A 26352-nucleotide genomic window follows, 5' to 3' on the forward strand; every position below is an offset into this window, starting at 1 on the left:
GGGAGTCCTTAAATCCCTGTATCTGACCGAGACCCCTTTCCACTCCTTTCAGAGAATGACTGAAACTTGGACTGAAAGGTAATCTCCACTAAATGAAGTTGCAATGCCAGAGCTTTCTTGGTATAATTGTAAGGTACAGCAGTGATTCTGTACTGGCAGTGATTCTTCTTTACTGGGGCAATGTTATTGCCCAGGGAAATCTGGCAATTTCTGTAGCTATTTTTGGTTGTCACTCTGGGGGTGGGTAGGTGCTATTGGCATCTAGAGGGTAGGGGCCAGGGATGCTGCTAAACATCCCGTAATGCACAAGACAGCCCTCCACAGAGCAATTAGTCCAAAATGTCAGTAGTGCCGAGACTAAGAAACCCTGACATTTGGGAAGGTATCCAAAGGCTTAGGGAGATTGGAATGTTAAGGTAGATTTATCCTGCTCATTCACCCCCTAAATATATCTACTCGCTTCACCAAGGCTGGGGAAAACACATTTGTGAAGGGAGTCCTGGCATCCTTGGAGAGTTCCGTGGCAACTATCTTCTGTAAGCCAGAAATGACGGTGGAAACTGCTAAGCTTCCTGAATTCAGTGGAGACGGTGGGATCCTGAGAAGCAGGGGTCAAGGAGCACCATTTAATTGACAAAGACGAGGAAAGTGTGATTACTGTAATGGGCAGCAAAGACTAAACAGTAATCAGAATAGGCTAAGCCACAAAGACCTTTGGCATTGTCTAATTGATTATGGTGTCCCTAGAGTTGAAAGTGGTGGGCAACATTGAAGCAGAAAAGCTCTAGGTTTGGTGAATAAAAGTTTAACTTGAGTCATCACAGTAGACAGCCATGGGCCCCCAACCAATTCCCAGATTTGAGTCACTTCACAGACCCAGAGTCCCTTGAATAAAGGAGAAGTCAGATCTCCTTAAGAAAAGATGCTGTTAACACGGCCAAAAAGTAAATACTATGAACAGATCTGTGGCCATTCACTAAGATGCCTATGCATAAGGAATGGCAAATGATCACATTTGTGAGATTATGAAACACTGGCTCTGAATTGATACGAATGCCTGGAGAATTAGGGCAGTCTACCAGTCAAGCTAGGAGTTTATGAAGGTCAGGTGGTCAGTGGAGTTTTGCTGTGGGTCCGTTTTGCAGTTGGCCTGGTGGGCCCCTAAATCCATATGTCATTTGGATTGTCATTTCCCCAGTTCTGGAAGGTGTAACTGGAAGGGCCATACTCAGCAACTGTCAGAATCCTCACATCAGTTCCCTGACCTGGGGTGTAAGGGCTATTATGGTGGGGAAAGCCAACTGTAAGCCGTTCTACTTGCCTGTATCTACCAAAAGAGTAAACCAAAGCAGTACTGCATTCCTAGATGGACTGTGGAGATTAGTGCCCTCATCAAGGACTTTAAAGATGCTAGGGTGGGGATTCCTCCACATACCAATTCAATTTGCCTCTTTGGCTAGAAGACAGATGGCTCTTGGAGAATGATAATGGATTTCTATAAACTTAATCAGATGATCACTCTAATTGCAGCTGTTGTCCAGGTGTGGTTTCATTGCTAGAGCCTATCAATACAAGCATCTTTGCTGTTTGATTCGCAGCTGTTAATCTGGTTGATTGCTTTATTCTCTAGAGCTTTCAATAAAAACTACCAAAAGCATTTTGCTTTCACCCGGTTGGGCCAAGAGTATACTTTCACTATTCAGTCTCAGGGCTGCCTGAATTCTCCAGACTATGCCATAATCTGGTCTGCAAGGACTTTGATCATCGCTCCATTGCACAGGACAGCACGTTAATCCATTACATTGATCTGATCTATCAAGGGGAGATTACGGTACTACTATATAATGGTAAGGTAAGGTGGTATGTGTGGAATGCATGTATCTTCTGGGCATTTTTTAGTACTCCCATGTCCTGTGATTAAAGACCGTGGAAAACTATACCCAATACAAGCAGACTGGCTAAGGACCGAGACCATTTAGGAATGAAGGTGTGGGTCACCATTCTAGTCAAATAACCACGAATAGCCAAGGTGCTTGCTGAAGGCAAAGTGAGTGAGAAATGACTAGTGGAAGAACATAGTTATAATACCAGCCATGACCATCCGGCCAGTTGTAGAAACAAAGTCTGATGGGACTATTTCTTGCTTATTTTGATATGAATACATTTGTATATACATTATTTTTTTTTTCTATTTGCTACTTCCATTTATCTACCATCTAATGTAAAAAGTGTTAATAATACTTAATCTTACATTTCAGGATTTAGGTTACAGGATATCAAACGGGAATGTGACTCTATTCAGAGACAAATCAACACCACCCAAAGATGGGTAAAAGGATTTTTGTATCCTCTTTTGGGACAGAATTAGCATGTTTTTGGTTATACAATGGATGGTTGATTTTGCCATTGTCTTTATTTGAAAGTTAAGTGTATTAAAAGAGATGTACATGGATGCCAGGTTGACAAGGCCTAGTGGTAAGTTTGTGTTGTGTCAACTTAAGCTAAACTATAACTACATTTCCAGAATTCCTTTCCGTTTATTCCCTGAGTTATTGCAGAAGAAACACTTTGCATAAGGTTTAGAGGACAGAAGTGAAGCAGCAGCTAAATTCATTTTTTTCTTGGAAGGCAGCACATGTTTGCTTATCTGCTGGTCCACTTTGTTGGCATGGGGCAACAACTAGGAATGCATCTACTGTGGACCTGCTTAATTTCCTCCTTCACCTTTTCTGACTCCTTGGCTAGGTTCATGTTTATCTCCAAGATGAAGGGCATCATTTTTCCCTCTGTCACTCCCATCATCGAATTCAGAGGCTTAGAGATGGTGAGAAACCCACAAGGGTTCCAGTCTATCCTATGTGTTCAGCCCATCCTTGTAGCTTTCAGATTTTTCTTGCTTCTCTCACTTTACATCTACTTTTTTAAAAAAAATATTTATTTATATCTATCTGGCTTTTTGCTAGAAACGCCAGATAGGAAAATAAAGACCATTTGAATAAAAAAAAAAAAAAAATATATATATATATATATATATATATATATATATATATATATATATATATATTTATTTATTGGGAGAGTGCAAGCGGGGGAGGAGCAGAGAGAGGGGGACAGAGGATCCAAATCTTGCTCTGTGCTGACAGCCCCATGTGGGGCTTGAACTCAAACTGCAAGATCATGACCTAAGCCAAAGTTGGGCGCTCAACTGACTGAGCCACCCACGTGCCCCCACATCTACTTTTCATTTTTTTTTAATGTTTATTTATTTTTGAGAGACAGAGTGTGAGCGGGGGAAGGGCAGAGAGAGAGAAAGATACAGAATCTGAGGCAGGCTTTAGGCTCTGAGCTGTCAGCACAGAGCCCGATGCAGGGCTCAAATTCACGAACTGCGAGATCGTGACCTGAGCTGAAGTTGGATGCTTAACTGACTGAACCACCCAGGCACCCTTCATATGGTTTAATCCTTAGGGAAGCCTCTCCTGGACTCTCAGCCCTAGTTAAATGCCCCTCCTTTCTGCTTGTGCTTCCATAGCAACAACCTGTGCTATCTCTGTCATAGCATCTGTGAGTTTATATGGTCTTCTGTTGTTGGTGTCTCTTCCTAAGGAGACTAAACTGTTTGAGGGTAGGGACTGAGTCTTACCTCTGTATCTCTAGACCAGTGCAGTGCTTTGCACATAGCAAGAGCTTAATAAATGTTTGCTAAATGATGAAAATGAGCATTGTAACTTTGTAGTGAGGCTTCTTGTATTTTGTTAACACCTGTGTATCACAGCTCATGGTAGTAAGATAATTACCATATAACTCCCTATACACAATCCCCACACTGCTCATTTCATAATCCTAGACCTACTCTTAGGCTGATTCTACTCTGCACAGCATGAAAGAGAACTAAGAACATTGTAACTTGTTCTCATTAATGTAGACCAAAAAAAAAAAAAAAAAAAGATAATTTAGATCCCCAAAGTAGATTTCTTGTTAGAGCTATCTGGTTTAGCTGTTGATATAACTGGAATTAACCAGATAATTTTACACCTGTTCTTTGGATTGCACTATGTTAAGTATAGCCTAATTTATAGACTGATTAAAAAAGGGTTGCCTATTGTTCAGACCGGGACTAAAAGGAGAACAGATGTGGAGATTGTGGGCTCCAAAAAATGTATTCTTCCCAGTTAAACTACATCAGTAATTATATCTGCTGTTCGAATAGGCCAAGAACTATGACTGCTGCTCTTAGGTGAGCAGTAAAGGCTGGAATCTAGAACCACTGCTTTAGTTGGGTTATAGAGGGTACAAACTATTCACTGCTCCTTTCATAATACAAGATAACAGAACCCAAAACCTAGTTCTCTACCTTTTAAAAATGTTTATTTATTTATCTTGAGAGAGAGGTGGGGAGAGAGTGGGGAGGGGCAGAGGGAGAGAGAGAACCCGAAGCAGGTGCCACGCTCTCAGTCCAGAGCCCAATGTAGGGCTCGATCTCGCAAAACGTGAGATCATGACCTGAGCCGAAATTAAGGGTCAGACTGTCAAGTGACGGAACTACCCAGGTGTCCCCTCTGTTTTAAACTGAGTTATAATCGACCTATAACATTATATTAGTTTCAGGTGTACAACAATGATCTGTTATTTCTATATGTTGTAATGATCACCACAGTAAGCCTAGTTAATGTCTGTAACCATGAATACTTACAGAATTTTTTTCCTGTGATGAGAACTTTGAAGGTCTACTCTCTACTCTCAGCAACTTTCAAATATGCAAAAACCGTATTATGAACTATAGTCACTAGTATGTACATGACATCCCCAGCACTTATTTATTTTATAGCTGGACGTTTGTACTTTTTGTCTACTGGTTGTTTTTCTTTCAGTGCTTAAAATACCAAGAAATTAAGCCTATTATGGGGAAGCAACTTCAACCAAGTGAAGTTCATGGTCTTTCTTACCATTCCTCCTCCATTATATCATCTTAACCCAATTTTCATTTTCCAATATGATTGAATAAAATAAATAAAAATACTCACAAAGACAGCACAAGATACAAATTAAGGAGGTTACCTAGAGTCACAGCTCCTACAACACATCCTTGGGCAGCAACTCTCATGTGAATAAGATGAATGGACATTTTCTGATCCCTTCTGTACTTTAACGTGTAAAGACCATAGGACACCACAGTCATAAAGCCTGCTATTCCTGTTAAAGAAAAAAGTAGAGGTTATGTAAATAGTAGGCTAGAATCCCCAACATTTAGAGAGCTGAATAAGACTGTCCAAAGGATCAGTACTTGGAAGATAAGCAGGCAAGATACCAGAGAATACTTTAAAAAGAACCATGCTGGATTTGATCCACAGATTTTTTAAAGACACCCTTAACATTTATGGATTCAATATTTGCAGTTTTTGACTCTTCCCAGAAAACCCCGAATCATAGAGTGTAGTAATTTCTCTTTTTTCCTGAGGCATGATTTCAGATTGTGCATGCTGAGAGACTTTTATCTGGGGCAAGTCACTTTAGCCAGTGAGTGAACCAACAACAAACATCCCAGCATCCATAGCTTTCGAATGTTTGCCTTTACTCCTGTCTACTTGTTATCAAATAAGGGGTAAATCTAGTAAAATGAGAACATTTTTGATCTTCTGTAAAAATGAGATATTTGAATTGTAATGAGACATGGAAAGGTATGAATATTTGCACAGGAAGTGTGTGACTCCAAAAAGAACTATGACTCTAGGAGACTCCAGAAGGGCAAATATTTTTGTATTCCCTACCAGTGTCAAGGGGTGAATATGCTGCTGTGACAACCAAGATCCTATGTAATTGGCTCTAAGACAGAACACCAATCAACTGAATAGGAAATGTTCTAGAAACAGATTTAAAACACTGTGAGAACACTGAGAATTCATGACAAATCAAAATAACCAAATAACAGATAAAGGAGTAATTATTTAATAAATTCCATCGGTACAATTTGTTGGTATAAAGAACTAATTTGGATTTGTATCTCACAGCAGACCCTCCAAAAAAAATTCTGCAGGAGTTAGAATTAAATGTAAAAACAAAACAAAAACACCAATAAAAACAAAGAGGAATAGCATATTTGTAACATCTAAAAGAGGGTAAAATAGACTTAAGAGAAAATGATAAGGACAAAATGCCATTTTGACATAAGAATAAAGAAAACTTTTGCATAATGAAAACATGGGTCTATTTTTTGGGTTTTCTCTCCTATGTTGTTGGTCTGTGTATCTGTCCCTCCATCAACACCACACTGTCTTGATTACTGTAGCTATGTAGTAAGCCTCCATATCAGGTAGAGTGATTTCTCCCACTTTATCCTTGTTTTTTAATGTTTTAGCCACTTTAGGACTTCTGCCTTTACTTGTAAATTTTATTTTTTATTGACTTTTTAAAACTATTTTTAAAACAATTTTTAAAAACGAATTTTTAATGTTTATTTTTGAGAGAGAGAGAGAGAGAGAGAGACAGAGTGTGAGCAGAGGAGGGGCAAAGAGAGAGGGAGACACAGAACCCAAAGCAGGCTCCAGGCTCCGAGCTGTCAGCCCAGAGCCTGACACGGGACTCAAACGTATGAACCGTGAGCTCATGACCTGAGCCAAAGTCGGACGCTTAACCTACTGAGCCACCCAGGTGTCCCTAAAAAAAAATTTTTTTAAGTGTATTTATTTTTGAGAGAGAGAGAATGCCAGTGACGTGGGGTTCAAACTCACAAACCCAGAGATCATGACCTGAGCCAAAATCAAGAATCAGAGCCCAACTGACTAAGTCACCCATGCACCCCTTTACATGTAAATTTTGGAGTAAGCATGTCTTATCTACAAAAAAACTTACTGGGATTTTGATGGGAAGTACACAAACATGTAGATCAATTTGGGGAGAGTCTTCCAATCCATGAACACAATACTACCTGTGGTCTTTACGTTTATTTAGGTCCTTTTTTAATTCTTTCATTAACATTTTATAATTTTCAGCATACAGATTGCATGTATGTTTTGTTAAGCATATATCTAAGCATTTCATTGCCTTTGGAGTGACTGTAAATGAGGTTATGTTTTTAATTTCAGTTTCTGTATGTTGTTAATACATGGAAATTCAGTTGGTATTTATGTAGGATAGCAAATTTTGATTAGTTATGTTGGCACATGTATGCCTCTGTAGGTGGGTGAGGATATATTTATTCTTTCAGAATCCATTTAATAAGTGGAAGTAAGAGAGTAATTGCATTGACACGTATATTTTGTAGGCCGATTAGCAAATGATATCAAAATTAAAATGACAAAAACAGCAAAAAACAAGTAATAATAGAATAGTGGCAGACATGTTGAGAAACAGGTACAATGCTGAAAGCTCTGTGAGTTTAGCCAACTCTATAAAGATTTCTGGAAATATATAATAAGGGGTGTTAAATCAGATGTACTTCCTGCCCTAAAAATTCATACTCCAAGGAAATAAGCAAAAGAAACGTCAAGAAGTTGACACAAAGATGTTTATGGCTACACTATGTATGAAGAAAACCTGAACAACCCAAATGTCCCAAACAGAGGAAGAACTGCCATAGCTACGAAAAAAATTATAAGCATAGCAAGGAGTTTCAATATGTATAATGTGTGCAGAGACCTTAACAATGATCATAAAATAATTTTAAGCAATATAGATTGTATTTATTGATGGAATGGAAATATATCTACTTATATTTAATGATGGAAGTTGTTGAAGACAATAAAAATATTTATTGGTGGAATGTAAATATATCTCTTTATAGATATATTTAATGATGGAAGTTGTTGAAGATAAATACAAATGTTTTGTGAGTTTTCGGCACAGCTCACTCCCTGCAGCAGGAAATATATAGTAGATATTATTAAAATAACAATAGCTAAACAAACTATTCAATAATATATATTCAGATTTTGTCATTTATTTTTCTAGCAAAAACTTGATTCTCTTCCCTTATCAAATCAAGGCTCTGTTCTTAGTTAAATTGGTTTTGTTTCTTTTGGAGATTAAAGTCAGAACCTTTACTGTTTTCCATGTAGTGTCTCTGTGTAGTTTATATGTAATTGAATTTAGCTGGAAACACTTTTATCTTACTACTTTAATCACCCTAAATGTCTCTGGAAAAATTATTTAATTTGCAGTGGGCACAGTGATTAATCTCTCTATTCATGATAGTGATCTGTTCAAGTGGCAACAAGTTCTTGAATTGTTTTTCCAGTTAAAAATGCTAAGGAAGATGAATCACTATAACATTATTTGCTTCCATTTCTTGTAGGCGCTGTTATCAAGTTTTAATCAAATGAAATTAAACGTATAAACAGCATATTAGTATAAAGTAAAATTTTGATTCTTTTTAATATGTGAATAATGACACGGGGTTGCTAGATTTGCAGTGGTAACAGAAACCCAATGATATACCTATTCAGGAGGTTTTAGGGAATTAATCACCTATGTCAGTGTAACTTACATAATGTAAGTCTCATTTAAATAAGTTATTTTAATAGCTTCCAGACCAAATGAACACCAGGCAAGAGGCGTGGCTGCAGTATACAATAATGCTTGCATCAGCTAAAGCATCCAAAAGAAGAAAGAGAAAACTTAGATTTTAAAACATAATATTGGTGTTTAGATTGTGTGTGTGTGTGTGTGTGTGTCTAAGTCCACTTACATATAGTATTTGTTCTAAATGTAGGCATATTAAGTCTGTGTCGGGAAAAGACAAACTGGCTAAGCCTCCAGGTCTAATTATAATACCACTTCTTTAATCTAGAGTTTATTTAACCATCAACCTCAACATCTGGAACACTTCAGGAAACCAGCAAAAAGGGCCATTGAACATGAACATCACAAAGTTCACGCTCTCAAGTGTACAGACAAGTAGGTAGGCCTAGGCTTTTTCATTCGGAGCTTCTTTACTCTGAATTGACTCACAGTTCTTTTAAACTTGGGTAGCTAGCTTCTGGTGCCACAGAATACTAGAAGCAGAAGTTTTTGATTGCACTCAACATTAATGGAAGAGACAGAAAAATCTATAAACATCAGGCACAAGAGTTTAAAGGTTGGAGTTAGAACAGAAAGAGACATACACATCTCAGTAGTCACTCTTAGACTTTCAATGTAATAAACTGGTGCTGCTAATGATCTAGTCATCATAGAAGTGTTAAAGTTCATTCAACTCCAGTTAGAGTGGCTGGGAACTAGGAATTCGAGATAGACCTCGAATGAAGAGGAGTTAAGTAAGATTTGAAGCTTCGTAATAAAAATAGCTAACATTTACTGGGGATTTGCCATCTACTAGAAACTGTTCTGAAAGTTTAACTTCTACTTAGAGAGGCTTAGCTTCAGTTATCTTAAAAGTTCAATGATGTAAAACATCTCCATTCTCAAAGATACTGGGTAAGGCATTATTATTATTATTACAGACAGTTCTCCAGTGTCCAGTCAAGGCTTGTACTTACCTACGGGGACAAAGGGGGAGTCTCTGGATTTCCTAATCAGTCGTGAGAGTGGGCTTTCCTCCCCATCTGCTGACCACTGGTTATCTGAAGACATTTTTCTCTCTAGTAACAGTAGGGGATAAATGTGGTTGCTGTGAATCATTAAAAATCCATTTACCCTCTCCCAATACATTGTCGATTATGTGTTTTCAGTTTGCTTGATCTGCCTGCTTGCTCCATTGAAATAAACAGTCCTGTTTCCTTCACCCTTTTCATTATGGAATCCTTTCATCTTGTTTGGGGGTAGGGGGTAAAAGAAAAAGAGAAGTGATGATAATCAGATTCCGTGAATACAGAATGAAGACACAGATCATAACTGGGTTATTCAGTCTCCTTTCACTGCTCAGCATTTGAGAACATGGGGAATCTCAAAACTTCTTCCACAAACAGGAAGACAATGCTTTTACAAAACATTTTAAAGAATGATGGCAGTGCCACATATGCAGAATTACTTCCCGATTCACAGCTGATGGCAGAATGATCATTCCAATTCTTCAGAATGTGCAGAGCACTATAAAATCATTGACACAGTGGAAATAATCCTCCTTGTCTATACAGGAATGAGGAAACTCACAGTCATCAACATGGCTTAGCAGCACCTCAGTCTGTTATCTGCACCACCCACTCTTTTTACCTCAAAATTCAAATACCATGGCTTCATCCTATAAATCGGCTTTCATCGGAAAATGGAACCCGGTAAGCGGCAGAAGCACCATACCTTTGGCGTACCCCACCACCTGCTGCCTGTCCCAGTGCTCCTTGAGCAGGAAGCTGTGGATCAGAACAGGCTTTGAAAGGCTGAGACACATTTATGTGCAATTTCCTACGAATTGATCATGAGAAAGCCCAGAAACAACCTGCTCGCCCCCGCCCCCGCCCCAGGGGGGCGTGGCCAGCTGGTATTGCCAAGGTTTCCACCTCCCCCGCTGGAAATTTACTAACACCACCTGGACCACAAACATTGCGGGTTTTGAAGACAGCACTAAGGAAACATTAAGGATTTTGAAGAAGATGCTTTTACTGAATTCTGCCTTCACAGGGAGCTCCCAACTTCTCTCCATGGCTGTGAGTCCCCACTACCTGATACCAGGACCCCAAATCAAGAGGAAAGTGGGCCCGTGGTTACAACATTGGGCTTGGGCGGGGGTGGATGTTAGCCATCTGAGGCCGAGAGTCTTGTCTTTAACGACTCTGGGGGCGCCTGGGTGGCTCAGTCGGTTAAGCCTCCCACTTCAGCTCGGGTCATGATCTCCTGGTTCCTGGGTTCAGGCCCCCCCCCCCCCCCCATCAGTTCAGAGCCTGCAGTCGGCTTCAGATTCTGTCTCCCTCTCTCTCTACCCTTCCCCCACTCACACTCGGTCTCTCAAAAATTAATTAATCAATTAAACAAACATTAAAAAGAAAAAAGAATATGCACTTGCTAAAGGGGCGCCCACTGCGGCCCAGATCCCTGGCTGAGATGCCACGAGCCTGCACCTGGGGTCACCTGGAGGCGAGGCCCTCACACCTGAGGCTCCCGCAGAGCCTCGAGCAGCTAGAGCACCAGGCTGTAAAGCACTTGACGTCACCAAGCCCCCGGCCAATGTGAGAGCCCGATAGGCGCAGGAAGGTGCTGAGGGAGCTGTTGTCCTGCGCCTGTGCCAGGAGCCTGAGCCTTCTGTGGCTCCCCGGGCGGGTCGGTGGTGGACGCTGCTTTTGCTTCTGTTGTGACCCCGCAGCCTTCGGGTGCTCGAGGCCTCGGAAAAGTCCTGGCTCACCGTCTCCTTCTGACTGCATCCACAAAGATGAGCGCAGAGCACCAGGTAGCGTTCACGGTTTTTTCCTTATGGCTTTAAACTTTTAAGTAATTTCGAATTTACAGAGAAGTGCCCAGAATAGTACAAAAAATTGGATGTCCGACACCCAGCTTGCCTTCTGTTAACATTTAGCCACATTTGCTTTATCATTTTTCTCAACGAAGATTTCTCCCTTCCTTCCTTTCTTCCTGAGACCCATCTGAGAGTGAGTCATATACTGATGCGCCCCAACCCCTAAAAACTTTTGTATGCATGTGGGGCATTCTTTTATGTAACCATAGTACCGTGGTCAAAATCAGGATGCTAGTTTTGTTATAATACTATAATCTAAAGATTTTATTCATATTTCAGCAGTTAAGGTCCCAGTGATGACCTTAATAACAAACATTTTTTTTCTAGGCTAAGATTCAATCAGGATTACATACTGCCTTTGGTTGTCAAGTCGCTTTATCCCCCCCTCTAATCTGAAACATTTCCTTAGTCGTTGTATTAGTCAAGATTCTCCAGAGAAACAGAACCAACAGGAGATATATATACACATATATATACTTACACACATATACGCACACACATACATGTATGTATGTATGTATATATATATATATATATATGTATGAGCTTGCATATCTCCGTATGCATATATTCATGTATATATACTTATATATGAAGAAATTTACTATAGGAATTGGCTCACGTGGTTGTGGGAGCTGAGAAGTCTCATGATCTGCCACCTGCAACCTCGCAATGGTGTAAGTCCTTATCCAACCCCAAAGGCCTGAGAACCGGGAGCAGTGATGTCTGAGGGCAGAAGATGGATGTTCCTGCTCAGGCAGAGAACACATTCACCCTTCCTCTGCCTTTTTGTCCTGTTCAGGCCCTCAGTGGATTTGGTAATACTCCGCTGCATTGGCGAGGGTGCTCTTTATTGGTCTACCAGCTCAAATGCTAATAATCTCTTCTGGAAACACCCTCACAAACACACCCAGATATAAGGTTTTACCAGCTATCTGGGCATCCCTTAGCCCAGTCAAGTTGACATGTAAAATTAACCATCAAAATCTTCTTTTGTCTTTCATGACCCTGATATTTTGCTAACACAGGCCACTTATTTTGTAGGATGTCTCCCAATTTAGTTTTTTGCTGATACTTTCTCATCATTAGGTTGTGGTTATACATTTTTGGCAGAGTGATGCTGTGTTCTTGGTGTGCAGTATCCGGAGGCACATAACTTAGTTCGTCTGGTGGCAGTAACTCTGATCCACTGTTATGCTGATAAATGTCTAACAGCTGGTTATCCAGAGGAAGAGAAGCTCTGACTTGTAATATTTGTCACTTTCCACTTGTAAATGGCCAATTTCAAGCTACTGTTATGTCATCACTGAACACAAAGTTGGGAAGAGACGTGCTGCCCCTGAGTTGGGGTGAGTTGACTCTGGCACGCCACAGTTTTGAGCATTTGGATTAAGGTGGGGTCCGCCAGTTTCTACACTGTAAAGTTCCTCTTTTTTCCCTTTATTCATAATGAGTATTTTGTGAGGAGATACTTTAGTATTATGCAAATACACTGTTATGTATCAGGCTTTTACTCATTAACTTCAGCATCCATTTATGATCCTTGCCTGAATCAATTAATATTATGTTTGCCAGATGATAATTTTCTAAATACATCATTCTTTTTACATTTTTCAGTTGGCACTCTAATGTAAGGAATTGCTTTTCCTTCTTTCCTATTATTCATTTATTTATATCAGTTTGGTCTCGTGAATTTCTATTTTATTCAGTGCTTATCCATCACCACCGTTATTTATTTTGATGGTCAAACTGTCCCAGATTTGTCTAATGGGAGCCCCTTCAGGCTGGCTTCTATTGACTCCTATTGACATGACCCCATCATTCTTCAAACATTCTTCTTTCTATCCTGGCATAACAAGATATTCCAGGCTAAACTTGTACTTTTTCTGCCCCAGCTCTGAAATCAGCCACTTCTTTAAGGAGCCCTGATTCATTTTAGTCGAGAATGATATTTAGAAACCACGTTCCAGGCATTAGAAGTGCTCATTGTTCCTGGAGTGTCCTTCCTTCTAAGCCCTCTCTCAGTAGGCAGAATTAGGATTTATATCTATGTCTGTTTCTCTTCCTATGTATCTATCTATACTAAAATCATGAGTTTGTAGTAAGATCTCCAAATTCAGCCCAACTCCACAGGATTCATTCTAGTCTTCCCTTTTCATTATTTGTGATACCTTTCTCTGTGAGAGACCTGGCTCCTACTATCTTTAGGATATTTACTTATTTGCTTAATTCTAGAGTACACAAAAATTCATTTCAGATTTTCTAACCCATACCTCTGTGAAAAACAAGCCCACTAAATATTCTTTATAGTTCTTTTTTTGTCAGAGGGAAAATGGTCAAAATACTGTCTTTAAAAATCATTTGGAATGAAAACACATTTCTACACAAAAACTCGTGGGCAGATGTCCACAGCATCATTGTTCTTAGTAGCCAATAAATGGAAACAACCCAAACATCCATCATTTGATGGAAAAATAAAATGTGAGGGAGGCAAACCATAAGAAACTCTTAAATACAGAGAACAAACTTGAGGGTTGAGGGGGAAGGGTGGGAGAGAGGGGGAAATGAGTGATGGCATTGAGGAGGGCCCTTTGTTGGAATGAGCACTGGGTGTTGTATGGAAGCGATGAATCATGGGAATCTACTCCTGAAGCCAAGAGCACACTGTATACACTGTATGTTAGCTAACTTGACAATAAAATTATATTTAACAAAAAAAAAAAAGAAAAGAAAATGTGATATAGCTGTACAATGGAAAATTATTTGGCCATAAAAAGAAATGAAGTACTGATATGTGCTATACCATAGATGAGCCTTGAAACATGCTAAGTGAAAGAAGCCTGTTATAAAAGACCATATATTGTGTGATTCCATTTTTATGAAATACCCAGAATAAACAAATCTATAGAGATAGAAAATAGAGAGCTGCCTGGGTGGCTCAGTTGGTTGAGCGTCCGACTCTTGGTTTCAGCTCAGGTCATAATCCCAGGGTCATGGAATTGAGTCCTGCATTGGGCTCCATGCTGAGTGTGGGGCCTGCTTAAAATATTCTCTCCCCCCACCCCACCCCGTGTCTCCTGCCTCTGCACCTCTCCCCTGCTTATGCTCACTCACTCTCTCTAAAATAAAAAAATAATAAAATTAAAACCATAAATTTTAAAAAATAAAATAGATTAGTGGTTGCCTGAGGCTGTGAGACAGTGGAAGGAAAATAGGGAGTGACTACTAATGGTTACAGAGGCTTTTCAGGGGGTAATGAAAAAAATTTTTTAAATAGATTGTGTTGGGGGCACCGGTAGCTCAGGCAGTTAAGTATCTGACTCTTGATTTCAGCTCAGATCATGATCTCGTGGTTCATGAGATCAAGCCCACGTCAAGCTCTGTGCTGACAGCATGGAGCCTGCCTTGGGATTCTCTCTCCTCTCTCTCCCTCTTTCTCTCTCTGCCCCTCCTCTGCTTGTGCTTTCTCTCTCTCTCTCTCTCTCTCTCAAAATAAACAAACATTTAAAAATAAAGATTGTGGGGGCGCCTGGGTGGCTCAGTTGGTTAAGCGTCCGACTTCGGCTCAGGTCACGATCTCGCGGTATGTGAGTTCGAGCCCTGCGTTGGGCTCTGTGCTGACTGCTCAGAGCCTGGAGCCTGTCTCAGATTCTGTGTCTCCCTCTCTCTCTGACCCTCCCCCGTTCATGCTCTGTCTCTCTCTGTCTCAAAAATAAATAAACGTTAAAAAAAATTAAAAAAAATAAAAAAATAAAAATAAAGATTGTGATGTTGGTTGCACAATGCTAAATATAATAAAAAATCACTTAATTGTATATTTCAGGTAAATTTTAGGATATGTGAATTATATGTTAACAAAGTTGTTTAAAAAAAAGTTACTTGATGGGGGAGGGGAAGAAAAAGAAAAAAATTAGGGAGAGAGCCAAACCATAAGAGACTCTTAAAAACTGAGAATAGGGGCGCCTGGGTGGCTCAGTCATTTAAGCGGCCGACTTCGGCTCAGGTCATGATCTCGTGGTCCGTGAGTTTGAGCCCCGCGTCGGGCTCTGTGCTGACAGCTCAGAGCCTGGAGCCTGTTTCAGATTCTGTGTCTCCCTCTCTCTGACCCTCCCCCATTCATGCTCTGTCTCTGTCTCAATAAATAAACGTTAAAAAAAAAATTTAAAAACTGAGAATAAACTAAGGGTTGATGGGGAGTGGGAGGAAGGGAAGGGTGGGTGATGGGCATTGAGGAGGGCACCTGTTGGGAGGAGCTCTGGGTGTTGTATGGAAACCAATTTGACAATAAATTTCATATTAAAAAATAAATAGATAAATCTAACGACACACACAAAAAAGTTACTTGAAAAAAAAGCTACTTGGGTTGAATTTTCTCCCCCTGCATCAATGTGGTTAGTCTTCATTTAGAATACAATTAGGGCACCTGGGTGGAGTAGTTGGTTAAGTGTCTGACTCTTGATCTAGGCTCAGGTCATGATCTCACGGTTTGTGAGTTCGAGCCCCACATTGGACTCTACACTGACGGTGCTGAGGCTGCTTGGGATTCTGTGTCTCCTCTCTGCTCCTACCTTGCCTGTGCTTGCTCTCTCTCTCTCTCTCAATAAATAAATAAAACTTAAAAAAAAAAGCAGAAAAGAATTTTACACACACACACACACACACACACACACACACACAAAAGAATACCATTAGGAAAAAAAAAAAAATTAAAAAAAAAAAAAAAAGGGGCGCCTGGGTGGCGCAGTCGGTTAAGCGTCCGACTTCAGCCAGGTCACGATCTCGCGGTCCGTGAGTTCGAGCCCCGCGTCAGGCTCTGGGCTGATGGCTCGGAGCCTGGAGCCTGTTTCTGCTTCTGTGCCTCCCTCTCTCTCTGCCCCTCCCCCGTTCATGCTCTGTCTCTCTCTGTCCCAAAAATAAATAAAAAACGTTGAAAAAAAAAATTTTTAAAAAGAATACCATTAGGTGTTTTTTATTTTTCGATTTTAGGGATGCCCCCCCCCCATTCTTCATTTCATCTTATGTAAAAAACATTCTTTTGCATATTTTATGTAAGACATTAACATGGTTCCCCAAATCAAAACTATACAAAGGGTATATTTAAAACTGCATCACTGCTCTTCCCCCTTTTATTTCTGCTCTCTTCCCACCCACCGCTATAGACAACCAATCTCGCTAGTGTCTGGCTTATTCTTCTGCAGTTTCTTTTTGCAAAAATAAACATATACGTGGGTATTCTCTTATTTACCCTTCTTTTTTACAGAGAAGGTACCACACAATAGCTAGTTTTAGGTGACAGAGCTTCTGTTTACTCAATAATATGTCCTTGAAATCACACCTTATCACCCTAGCAGCTCTCTGTCTCCCATCCAAGCACTAACCAGGCCTGACCCTGCTTAGCTTCCGAGATCAGACGAGATCGGGCGCGTTCAGGGTGGTGTGGCCGTAGACTCTAGCAGCTGTTTGTCATGCTGCTATTCGGGTATGTAGTAAGTGCTCCGCTGTGCAAAAAGTGCCCTGGTTTATTCAAGCATATTTGTATGTATGAGCATCTAGCTTGGAAACATTACAAACGATGCGACAATGAACTGTCTTGTGCTTCTGTACTTTCCTGTTGTTAGAAGCGTATCTTCAGGATGCGATTCTAGAGGTGGGAGTGCCGGGCCAAAAGGTAAATGCAGGTATAGTTTTGTCAAGTATTGCCAAATTCCACAAGAGTTGAACACTTTGGCATCCCCATCAGCGATACGCAGGTATGTCTGTTTCCCCATGGCTTGCCCATCTGAATGTATTGTCAGACTTTTGGAGTCTTGGCAGACCTGATGTGTGAGAAGTGGTATCCCCCAGTAGGTTTAATTCGCATTTTGTGGATTGTGAGCGAGATTGAGCATGACGTCTAGGGCCATTTTTGCGTAGTAAAAATTATTTCCTTCATAATTTTAAAGTTCCTGAGGAATTTGGGGAGGGTTGGCAGATATCCCCAGACTCGTCAAAGGATTCTGAGTTCAGGGATCGGTACGGGAAGCCTCCAGAAGTAGAAATGATCATTTTAGCGTGAGGAGACCTCAGAGACAAACACGAGCTGTCCTGTAAAGTGCAGCCGAGTTGCCTTTTTGAAACCTAGAGTTTCATGTTGTCCTTTTGTATCCCTCGTTCAGTTCTTCCCGCAACTCGTTTGCCATTCTGCACCGTTCTCACCTTGGCTCTGTGTCAGGCCAGCTGGAGCTTCGTGAAGTCCCCACTATCATTTACATATTTGCCTTTTCTTTCTTTGTCCAGTCTAGCTGATGTGGTAGGCAGAATAATGCCTCCTCTACCCCGCTCCCAGAGATCTCCCCGTCCTAGTACCCGCAACCTATTGGATGTGTTATGTTACAAGGCAAAGGGAAACTAAGGTTGCAGGGGGAATTAAGCTTGCTATCCAGCTGACCTTGAGATGTGGTTATTCTGGAGTATCTCGGTAGGGCCTGTGTAATCACAAGGGCCCTTAGAAGTGAAACTGGGAGACAAGAAAGTCAGGTCCGTTTCAGAAAGAGATTTGAACCAGCGTGGCCTCGCGAAGCTGGCGAAGGCAAGGGAAGAGTTTCTTCCGGGGGGCCTACAGAAAACGAACAAACAAACGAAACCCTGCCAACACCTTGGTTTTAGCCAAGTGACACCCATTTGGGGCTTTTGTCCTCCAGAACCGGTAGATACAAGTTTGTATTGTTTTAAACCACTAAATCTGTGGTAATTTGTCATGGCAGCAATAGGAAACTAATATGGCTGACACGGGCCTGGCATCCTCCCACATAGCCAGTCTGCCCCAAAGGCCAGGAGAGGGAGGTGATGTGGAACTGGACTTGGCAGTTCTGTTGAATTCCCACAAAGGGAAGTCTGTAGGGATGGAGAGGACTAAGGATAGAATTCTGGGGAAGTAAAAGGCAGCCAAGGAGCTCGAGATGGAGCAGCCAGAGGGTCAAAAAGACTCACAAGAAAAAGGAGGAAGATCTCCAGGAGAGCGGTCAGAATCAGATAGTACACAGTTCATATAAAGAACGAAGACTTGGGGCGCGTGGGTGGCTCAGTCGGTTAAGCGTCTGACTTCCACTCGGGTCATAATCTCACGGTTTGTGCGCTCGAGTCCTGCATTGGGCTCTGTGCTGACAGCTCAGAGCCTGGACCCTGCTTTGGATTCTGTGACTCCCTCTCTCTCTACTCCTCCCCCACTCACGCTCTGTCTCTCTCTCTCAAAAATAAATAAACATTTAAAAAAAATAAAAAAATAAAAACACACCAAAGAACAAAGACTTTATATTTGGGAAGCAGGATATCCGTGGTGGCTTCGAGGAGAACAGTTTCAGAGAGGGCTGGCTACCCAATGAGAATGGATTGAAGAGTGAGTGGGAAGTAGGCAAAAAAAAAAAAAAAAAAAATGGATTTGATATTTTTAAGAGATTTGAAGGGAGGAAAAGAGCATAGCGATTTCAGGGGAAAGCAAAGCTAAGTGTTTTTTGGTGTTTTTTGTTTGTTTGTTTTTACTGGAGGAAGGTGGTGTGGATTTTAGGGTATTTGAACACAAGGGGAAGAGTGAAGATGCAAAAAGAATGTGACTTGGCAGGAAAAAAAGACCGGGAAGAAATGAATCCAGGGCCCAGGGCTGGCCTTGCAGATCTGATCAGGAGAGGGCATCTGGTGGGGTTCTTAAATCTGTAGACCCGCTCAATGGCTCTCTGTTTGTGTTTCCCTCTGTGGAGTAGTAAAAGTCCTCTGCTGAGAGGAGAGGCGTGGCAATGTGGAAATGAGCATGGTCAAGGATGGGCGGGACCCTGTGGCAGCTGAGGGTACATTAGCAGTTTCTGAGCAGCCCTGAGAAGTCTAGCTGGGGCTCTGGGCTCTCTCCTAAAGGCAGCAGAGGAGACAAATGAGTGGGATCGTTTGTACGTTTCACACAGATGGAGTGCTGCAGGTAAAAGCTGAGTTAAGAGGAACCCCCTGTCCCCCAAGAAGCTTTGAGTCAGTCTGGGGCAGACAGATGAGTAAAGCAACAATGGCAGCACATGAGAACGTGACAGGAGGAGGCCTGGGCTCGTGGGAGCCTGGATGAAGGACCTAAAGACCCAACTGGAGAATTAAGGAAGTTCTTTTCGGAGAAAGTGACTTTTACGGGATATTGTAGAAAACTAGTCGATTTGAGGTGAAGAGAGGAGAGGGTAGGGCATTCCGGGCAGAGGGCACAGCGCATGGAAAGGCTTAGAGGCAGAAGGTCCAGACAGCACAGTGTGTAGAGTCAGGGGTGGGAGTGGCTTGTAGAGAATCAAGCTGCAGGGCCAGTGGGGCCAGATCGCGAGAGCCTTGCATTTTAACCTAAGGATTTTGAAGTTTCATCTGAAAACCATGAAAAGCCACCCAAAGGTTTGAGGCAGGAAGTGATTAAAAAAAAACTTTTTTTTTTTTACATTTATTTATTTTTGAGAGACAGAGAGAGACAAAGCACGAGCAGGGGAGGGGCAGAGAGAGAGAGAGAGAGAGAGAGAGAGAGAGAGAGAGAGAGACAGAATCCGAAGCAGGCTCCAGGCTCTGAGCTCTCAGCACAGAGCCTGTTGCAGGGCTTGAACTCAAGAACTGCGAGATCATGACCTGATCCGAAGTCAGAAGCTTAACCAACTGAGCCACCCAGGCGCCCCCAGGTGGCACCATTTTTACCTAATTCTTACACTTTCAGACATACCTGTCCTCCAGGTATGGATGTGTATTTGCTGTGTGTGCAAAAGGCAAATATTTTTTATGAAATTTACTCAGGATCCCAGAAGGCCTCCTTCCCAGAATATGAAGGGAAGAAAATAAAACCACAGTAGCAAAAAGGGGGGCTGACAGGTTATTGATTTATTGATTGTGGCCACGTTCTCCATTGTTTTCTCTCACTTTCAACATTTGGGCAGATGAGGTTGCATCCATTGGTAAGTAGTTTGGTATATGGCAACATTTATATTTATAAGTAAATATTATGGGGTCACCTGGGTGGCTCAGTCGGTTAAGGGTCCAACGTCGGCTCAGGTCATGATGTCACAGTTCATGAGTTCGGGCCCCGCATCGGGCTCTGTGCTGACAGCTTAAAGCCTAGAGCCTGTTTCAGATTCTGTGTCTCCCTCTCTCTGCCCCTCTCCCACTCATGCTCTGTCTCTTTCTCTCAAAAACAAATAAACATTATAAATATTATGTATTTTAATATTGCACTCTTGGCTTTTAAAAAAGTTTTTAGCTTTTTTTGTCCTTAAGCTGTGGCGGACAATAAAATTTAAAAGAAACTCTTCCTCTGAGACCAGAGCAAATAATCCGTTCCCATAACCTGAGAGGTGAGATAGATTTGAACTGAGTGCTGCTGTTTTTACAGTTCTAATACTGTCTACTTAGCCTGACAGGTAAAATGTGAGCCAAGATTAGAGGGATTTGGGAAATCACATCTGTATCTTTAGCGCTCTGTGTAGAAGTTCTTTGTAGCATCTCCTGTAGGTGCCAAACATTTTATTGTTAGGTGCAAACATGAGGGCTTTGTCAAGTTATTTTTTACGGGAGATTTGTTTAACAGTATACTGAGTCTCCAGAAAAACATTAGGGTGTATAGTAATCCAGCCGATTGGAATTCTAGGACTGCATTTATAGAAGTAAAATATCTTGGGGCGCCTGGGTGGCTCAGTCGGTTGAGTGACCGACTTCGGCTCAGGTCATGATCTCCTGGTCCGTGAGTTCGAGCCCCGCATCGGGCTCTGTGCTGATAGCTCAGAGCCTGGAGCCTGTCTGGGATTCCGTGTCTCCCTCTCTTTCTGCCCCTCTCCTGCTCATGTTCGCTCTCTCTAGCTCTCTCTCTCTCTCTCTCTCAAAGAATAAATAAACATTAAAAAAATTAAGAAAGAAGTAAAATATCTTTTCCTATAGACAAATTAACTTTATTCTGTTCCTCTCACAATTGCTTAAGGAGGCCGGGCCCCGACCCAAGTAAGGGACCATGTGAAGAACTCCAGCGCTCACGGCAAACAGTTTGAAGTTTACAAAGCACTGTTTGCATTATGTCCTGCATCCTCACAAGAATCCTGGGAGATGTAAGCAGTGTTCTCTTTTTAAGTGAACAAGTGAATTAGTAAGACGTAATGTTAGTACGATTAGATTCAATTAGATTCAGTTAGTAAGATTCAGACGTTCTCACTCCGAACCCCATCCTTTCCCCGCTGGCCTACACAGCAGGGAGAAGTGTTGAGGTGTCTGTGGACAGTCCCAAGTGCGAAGTTGAGCGACCTCAGTTCAACTCAGGAAGCCGAGTAGCTGCCTTCATAATTTGAGTTGCAGGAATGGCTAGAGTAAAGTGTTTTGGAAATTAGGAGCTTGAAGGCGGTGGGTGTTGAAGGCATGGAGACCAGTTTGAAGCATTTTCTGGCATGAGAGATTGTGACTTAGATCAGACATTGGTGCCTTCCTAGGAAACCACTTCTTTGTGCCTCAGGAAAATTATTTGCTGAGTTATCGTTTTTCCATCCTAGGTTATTGGGGTGAATTGAGTGAAGGAAGGCAAAGAAAGCTGAGTCAGTTGCAAAAGGAGTGTTTTTCTACTTCTCTATCTACATGTAGTATCTTCCCCTCACCTTGGAGCTATTTTGCTGCCATGTCCCTGAATCATGCAATACCTAGCAAGTTCCTGCACACATGGTTTGTGATTCGAGCTGTCCACACTCAATCTATACATGTAATCATCCAGGGCTTAGTTCTCAAATTAAGATGGTGGCTGTGGAAAGGCGGTAGAAGGGGCCATCTAAGAGGTATGGAGAAGGGGATTTGATGACGAATTGATCGGTAACTACTCTGGGAGCACCTGGTACGTAGTAAGCACTGTGTCTGGCCTGTGCACTAATACCCACAAGTGTATTAGTGAATGCTGAGGGATTTCTCAAAGAGGAAGCTTCTTGAAACAGCCAGCAAATGCTTTCTAGAAGGGCGTCTCTTTATCTGGTCCTTGGAAAATAATCCTACGTGTTGAAGAAATTAGCAAGTGTCGCTTGTTTAGGGAAGGACACGGTTGAGTTTTGTTGTTTTTTTTTTTTGTTTTGTTTTTGTTTTTTTTTTTAAATTTTTTTTTTTCAACGTTTTTTATTTATTTTTGGGACAGAGAGAGACAGAGCATGAACAGGGGAGGGGCAGAGAGAGAGGGAGGCACAGAAGCGGAAACAGGCTCCAGGCTCTGAGCCATCAGCCCAGAGCCTGACGCGGGGCTCGAACTCACGGACTGCGAGATCGTGACCTGGCTGAAGTCGGACGCTTAACCGACTGCGCCACCCAGGCGCCCCTGAGTTTTGTTTTTGACATGTTAAATTCTCAATGCAAAGGAATGGCAAAAGTGTGAGGTTTAAGAATGTCTTCCACACGGGTGATAGCTCACAAGCTAGGAGTATAAGCAAGGCTCGAGGGATGAAACACACACTGAATGAGTCTCGGGGACCATTCACAGTGAAATGGTAGAGAAAGGAGACAGAATTACAGAGACTTGGGTTTGAAGAGACCTCAAGAAGCATCACAACATTGTGGGGAGGGCTGGGCTTTGGAATCAGGTAAGTTTCATGGGCATACTGGTGTGATCACTCAGTAAGTGGCTTTGGGCAAGTGACATTGACCATTTGTCACGGGCCCTTTCTCGTTTGTCAATTGCAGGTAATGTATCTGCCTTATAGAGTTATGAGTATTCTATGAAATAATTGTGTAAAAACTTGGTGCCTGGCATAAAGAAGGCATGTAATAAATGAAAATTTTTATTATTAGCTATTAGAGTCTTGGAATAGAAGGATCATTCCAAGGAGAAGTGTGACATCAGTGTCGGACCCATTTTAAAGATTGAGAAGGACACAGCCTGAATTAAGGCTGTGAGAGGTTTTTACTTTTAGAACAGTAAATTCTGAATGGCAATTGTCCTTGTTTGTATGTAATTCTCTATAGGTTCCGCAAATTTCCTTTAGGAATAAAATAATAACTTGCTTGGCCAGCAAATTGCTATGTTTTATTTTTTGTTTGTTGTTGTTTTGTTTGCTTTTTTTGTTTGTTTTCAAATGAGCTAGAAATTGGGAATATTGGCCCCTCTACGTTCATTTCCTGTATCCTCAATCATCATGTCCTCTGTTCTTGATTCTGGCAGTTCCATGGATCAGGGAGTTCTGATTATTCTTTTCTTATTTTGTAAGGATTTTATTTTTAAGTAATCTCTGCACTCAACGTGGGGCTCTAACTCCCAACCCTGAGATCAAGAGTCACATGCTCCTCCGGCTGAGCCAGCCTGGCGCCCTTGGTTTTTCTTTAATGTAGCCTGAATGCTTTTGGTTTTAGGTATTGAAAGAGTTCAAGTGACACTTCCTGGACAGTTTTCTTTTTAGCTTTTGTTGGCACTAGGCTCCTTGATCATTACGCTCCCAATTGCATTAACAGATTAATGGGAATTGAATTTCAGTTAAGTTCTAGGTCTTCTAAAGCAATACCAAAGGGGAAGGCTTATGTTAAGGGTTAAGAGTACACAAGGTGCTATTATGCAATATTTGCTTCACTCGCTATCCAAGTATGAAATATGTAAGAATTCAGAAGAAGCAATTAGAATATGAAAACAGTTAGGAACAGAGTGTTTTATGATATAAACATAAGAAATTTCAATGGTATTTGAAATTTCTTATGTTTATATCATAAAACACTCTGTTCCTAAGTATGTTTGGTTTGCCATTAAAATGAAGTACGGGGCTCATGGGTCCAGGGACTTAACAAGATTAGGAAGAGGCCTGGTGTAAGTAAGCAGCCATCCCCAAATCCTCCTTGCAGTCTCTCATACCCAGCCCTGCCTGCCTTCAGTTCCTTGAACACATTGTGTTTCCTGCTTTTATTTGTGTGTGGTACCAGCTGTTCTGTTAGGCTGAAATACTAATACCCTCTGGAATTCAGCTCGGATGTCACTTCCTCAAGAAACTTCTGATCCTCCCCTCCCTCCCCCACCCCAGGGCAGCCGATTCCATTTTCCTGGTGCCTGGTGCTTCTCCCTCCTAGCATTTATCACCGCCTATGCCTCTGCTCCGTGAGGGCAGAGAACAAGTCTAGCTTATTCAGGGCTCTAGGCCAAGCACCAAGTGTGGAGTACACAGTAGGCACTCAATAACTGTCGAATGAAGTTTAACATTTGTTAAGTACCAAATGCTTCACTTCATTAATTCCTCTCAGTAACCCTTGAGGTAGATATTATCCTCATTAACAGATGAGGAAAGTGGCACTAGAAAGGGAAACAAAACACAAGAGAATCTTAAAGATAGAGAACAAACCGAGGGTTGATGGAGGGAGGTGGGTGGGGGATGGGCTAGGTGCCTGATGGGTATTAAGGAGGGTACTTGTGAGGAGCACTGGGTGTTATATGTAAGTGATGAATCACTGAATTCTACTCCTGAAACCAATTTGGACTGTATATGAACTGACTAAAATACAAATAATAATAATAATAATAATAATAATAATAATAATAATAATAAAGAAGGTGACACTAGAGAAATAACTTGCCCAAGGTCTCACAGTCAACAGATGACACAACCAGGACTTGACCTAAGTCACTTGGATGCCAAAGCCAGTGTCATTTTGTGTTTTATCTTCCTTGTTGCATGCAACTATCCTAGTGAAAAGCCAGGGTTCTCAGCACGGTACTACGTAATCTACCACCAGGAAGCAAACAGGGTCTGATTGAAATGCAGTGATGTGCCCATAACGAGCATTTGCGGCGTGCCTTCTCAGCCTCCCTTCCCGCTTTCCCCCAGCCTTGTTTCATTTGGAGGATACACAAGTCTCCTTGTCTCTGTTCACAAAGGTCTGGGTGTGCTCAGCCCCGGGGATGAAGCACTGTGACCTTTACTTGAGCCAAATCAGCCTAATCCGTTTGGTCTAAACATTATGACTGATTCGGGGATGGACTTGTGACCCCAGATTGTCAACAAGAGCCAGCTGAGACTCAGTGCAGAAATTGGGTGGAGCATTTGCAAAATAGCTTTGATCTTTCCAACTGGCCTTGACCCCAGGGAAGCATGAAGATTGGCACCACTTCCACAGACTCACCACCTGGTAGGGCAGTCAGGAAGGGCAGATGTGACATCTGATCACATCAGCTGAGCCCTGCTCAAGCTGTGCCGGAGGCTTTCTGCCCCTGTGCTTTTCACTAATTTGAGTCTGAAGGTCTTTCTTCTGCTTATGCCTTTTTTTGGTCGAACAGTCACGTCACTTGCAATCGAAGGAATCCTAACCAACACAGGACCCAAAAGACATTGGACCCGTTTTACCTTTTCCGGTTTCCATTTTGCACGGGCTTAGGTCACTTCCACAGGCTGTCGGAATGACCACAAACGTGTGTCTTCTGGCCTGTGGAGGAAAGCAGTGGGGAGGTGCTATGGCAGCCATGATGTCAAGACAGGTCTTGGGGGCGCCTGGGTGGCTCGGTCGGTTAAGCGTCCGACTTCGGCTCAGGTCATGATCTCACGGTCCGTGGGTTCGAGCCCTGCGTCGGGCTCTGTGCTGACAGCTCAGAGCCTGGAGCCTGTTTCAGATTCTGTGTCTCCCTCTCTCTGTGACCCTCCCCCATTCATGCTCTGTCTCTCTCTGTCTCAAAAATAAATAAACGTTAAAAAAAAAAAAAAAAGACAGGTCTTGTAGTTTCAGGAATTAGGGCTTCTAAGACTTGCTCGGGAACTCGTGGAATGTAAGAAACTTTATTTATTTCTCCATAGAAAGGATCAACTTTGCCACACCACTTAGACAAGAGGGAATTGATAAGAATGGACCCAGTACATTGTGCTATATGGCATTCCTTTCAACATGCTGATAACATTTCAGCATGTCAACCTGTGGTTTTTCATATTTCTCAAGCACTGGACTACCTTAACCGATAGTGAAGTGGGGTGATTAAGGAGGTCCCTGCTTTGGAGCGACTGCAGAGGGAGGAGATC

The 26352-nt window shown here is 41.9% G+C and overlaps 2 protein-coding genes across 2 annotated transcripts in view; one reads left to right on the forward strand and one right to left on the reverse strand.

Moving 5' to 3' along the window:
* The window catches only part of SLC11A2 (solute carrier family 11 member 2), a 54857-nt gene extending 51938 nt beyond the window's left edge, over positions 1–2919 (forward strand). Inside the window, exon 18 of the transcript XR_009265714.1 lies at positions 53–2919. The gene's annotated coding sequence lies outside the window, so the exon portion shown is untranslated. The remainder of the gene's footprint in view (positions 1–52) is intronic.
* Positions 1–26020, reverse strand: part of HIGD1C (HIG1 hypoxia inducible domain family member 1C) — a 31145-nt gene extending 5125 nt beyond the window's left edge. Inside the window, exons 1-3 of the mRNA XM_058742797.1 lie at positions 25690–26020; positions 9474–9575; positions 5059–5193 (exon numbers count right to left, since the gene is read on the reverse strand). Of these exons, the coding sequence (XP_058598780.1) occupies positions 5059–5193; positions 9474–9575; positions 25690–25807 (355 nt within the window). The 5' untranslated portion in view covers positions 25808–26020. The remainder of the gene's footprint in view (positions 1–5058; positions 5194–9473; positions 9576–25689) is intronic.
* Positions 26021–26352: the final 332 nt, after the last annotated feature.

The sequence above is a fragment of the Neofelis nebulosa genome, chromosome 8 (assembly GCF_028018385.1).
Source record: "Neofelis nebulosa isolate mNeoNeb1 chromosome 8, mNeoNeb1.pri, whole genome shotgun sequence".
NCBI lineage: Eukaryota > Metazoa > Chordata > Mammalia > Carnivora > Felidae > Neofelis > Neofelis nebulosa.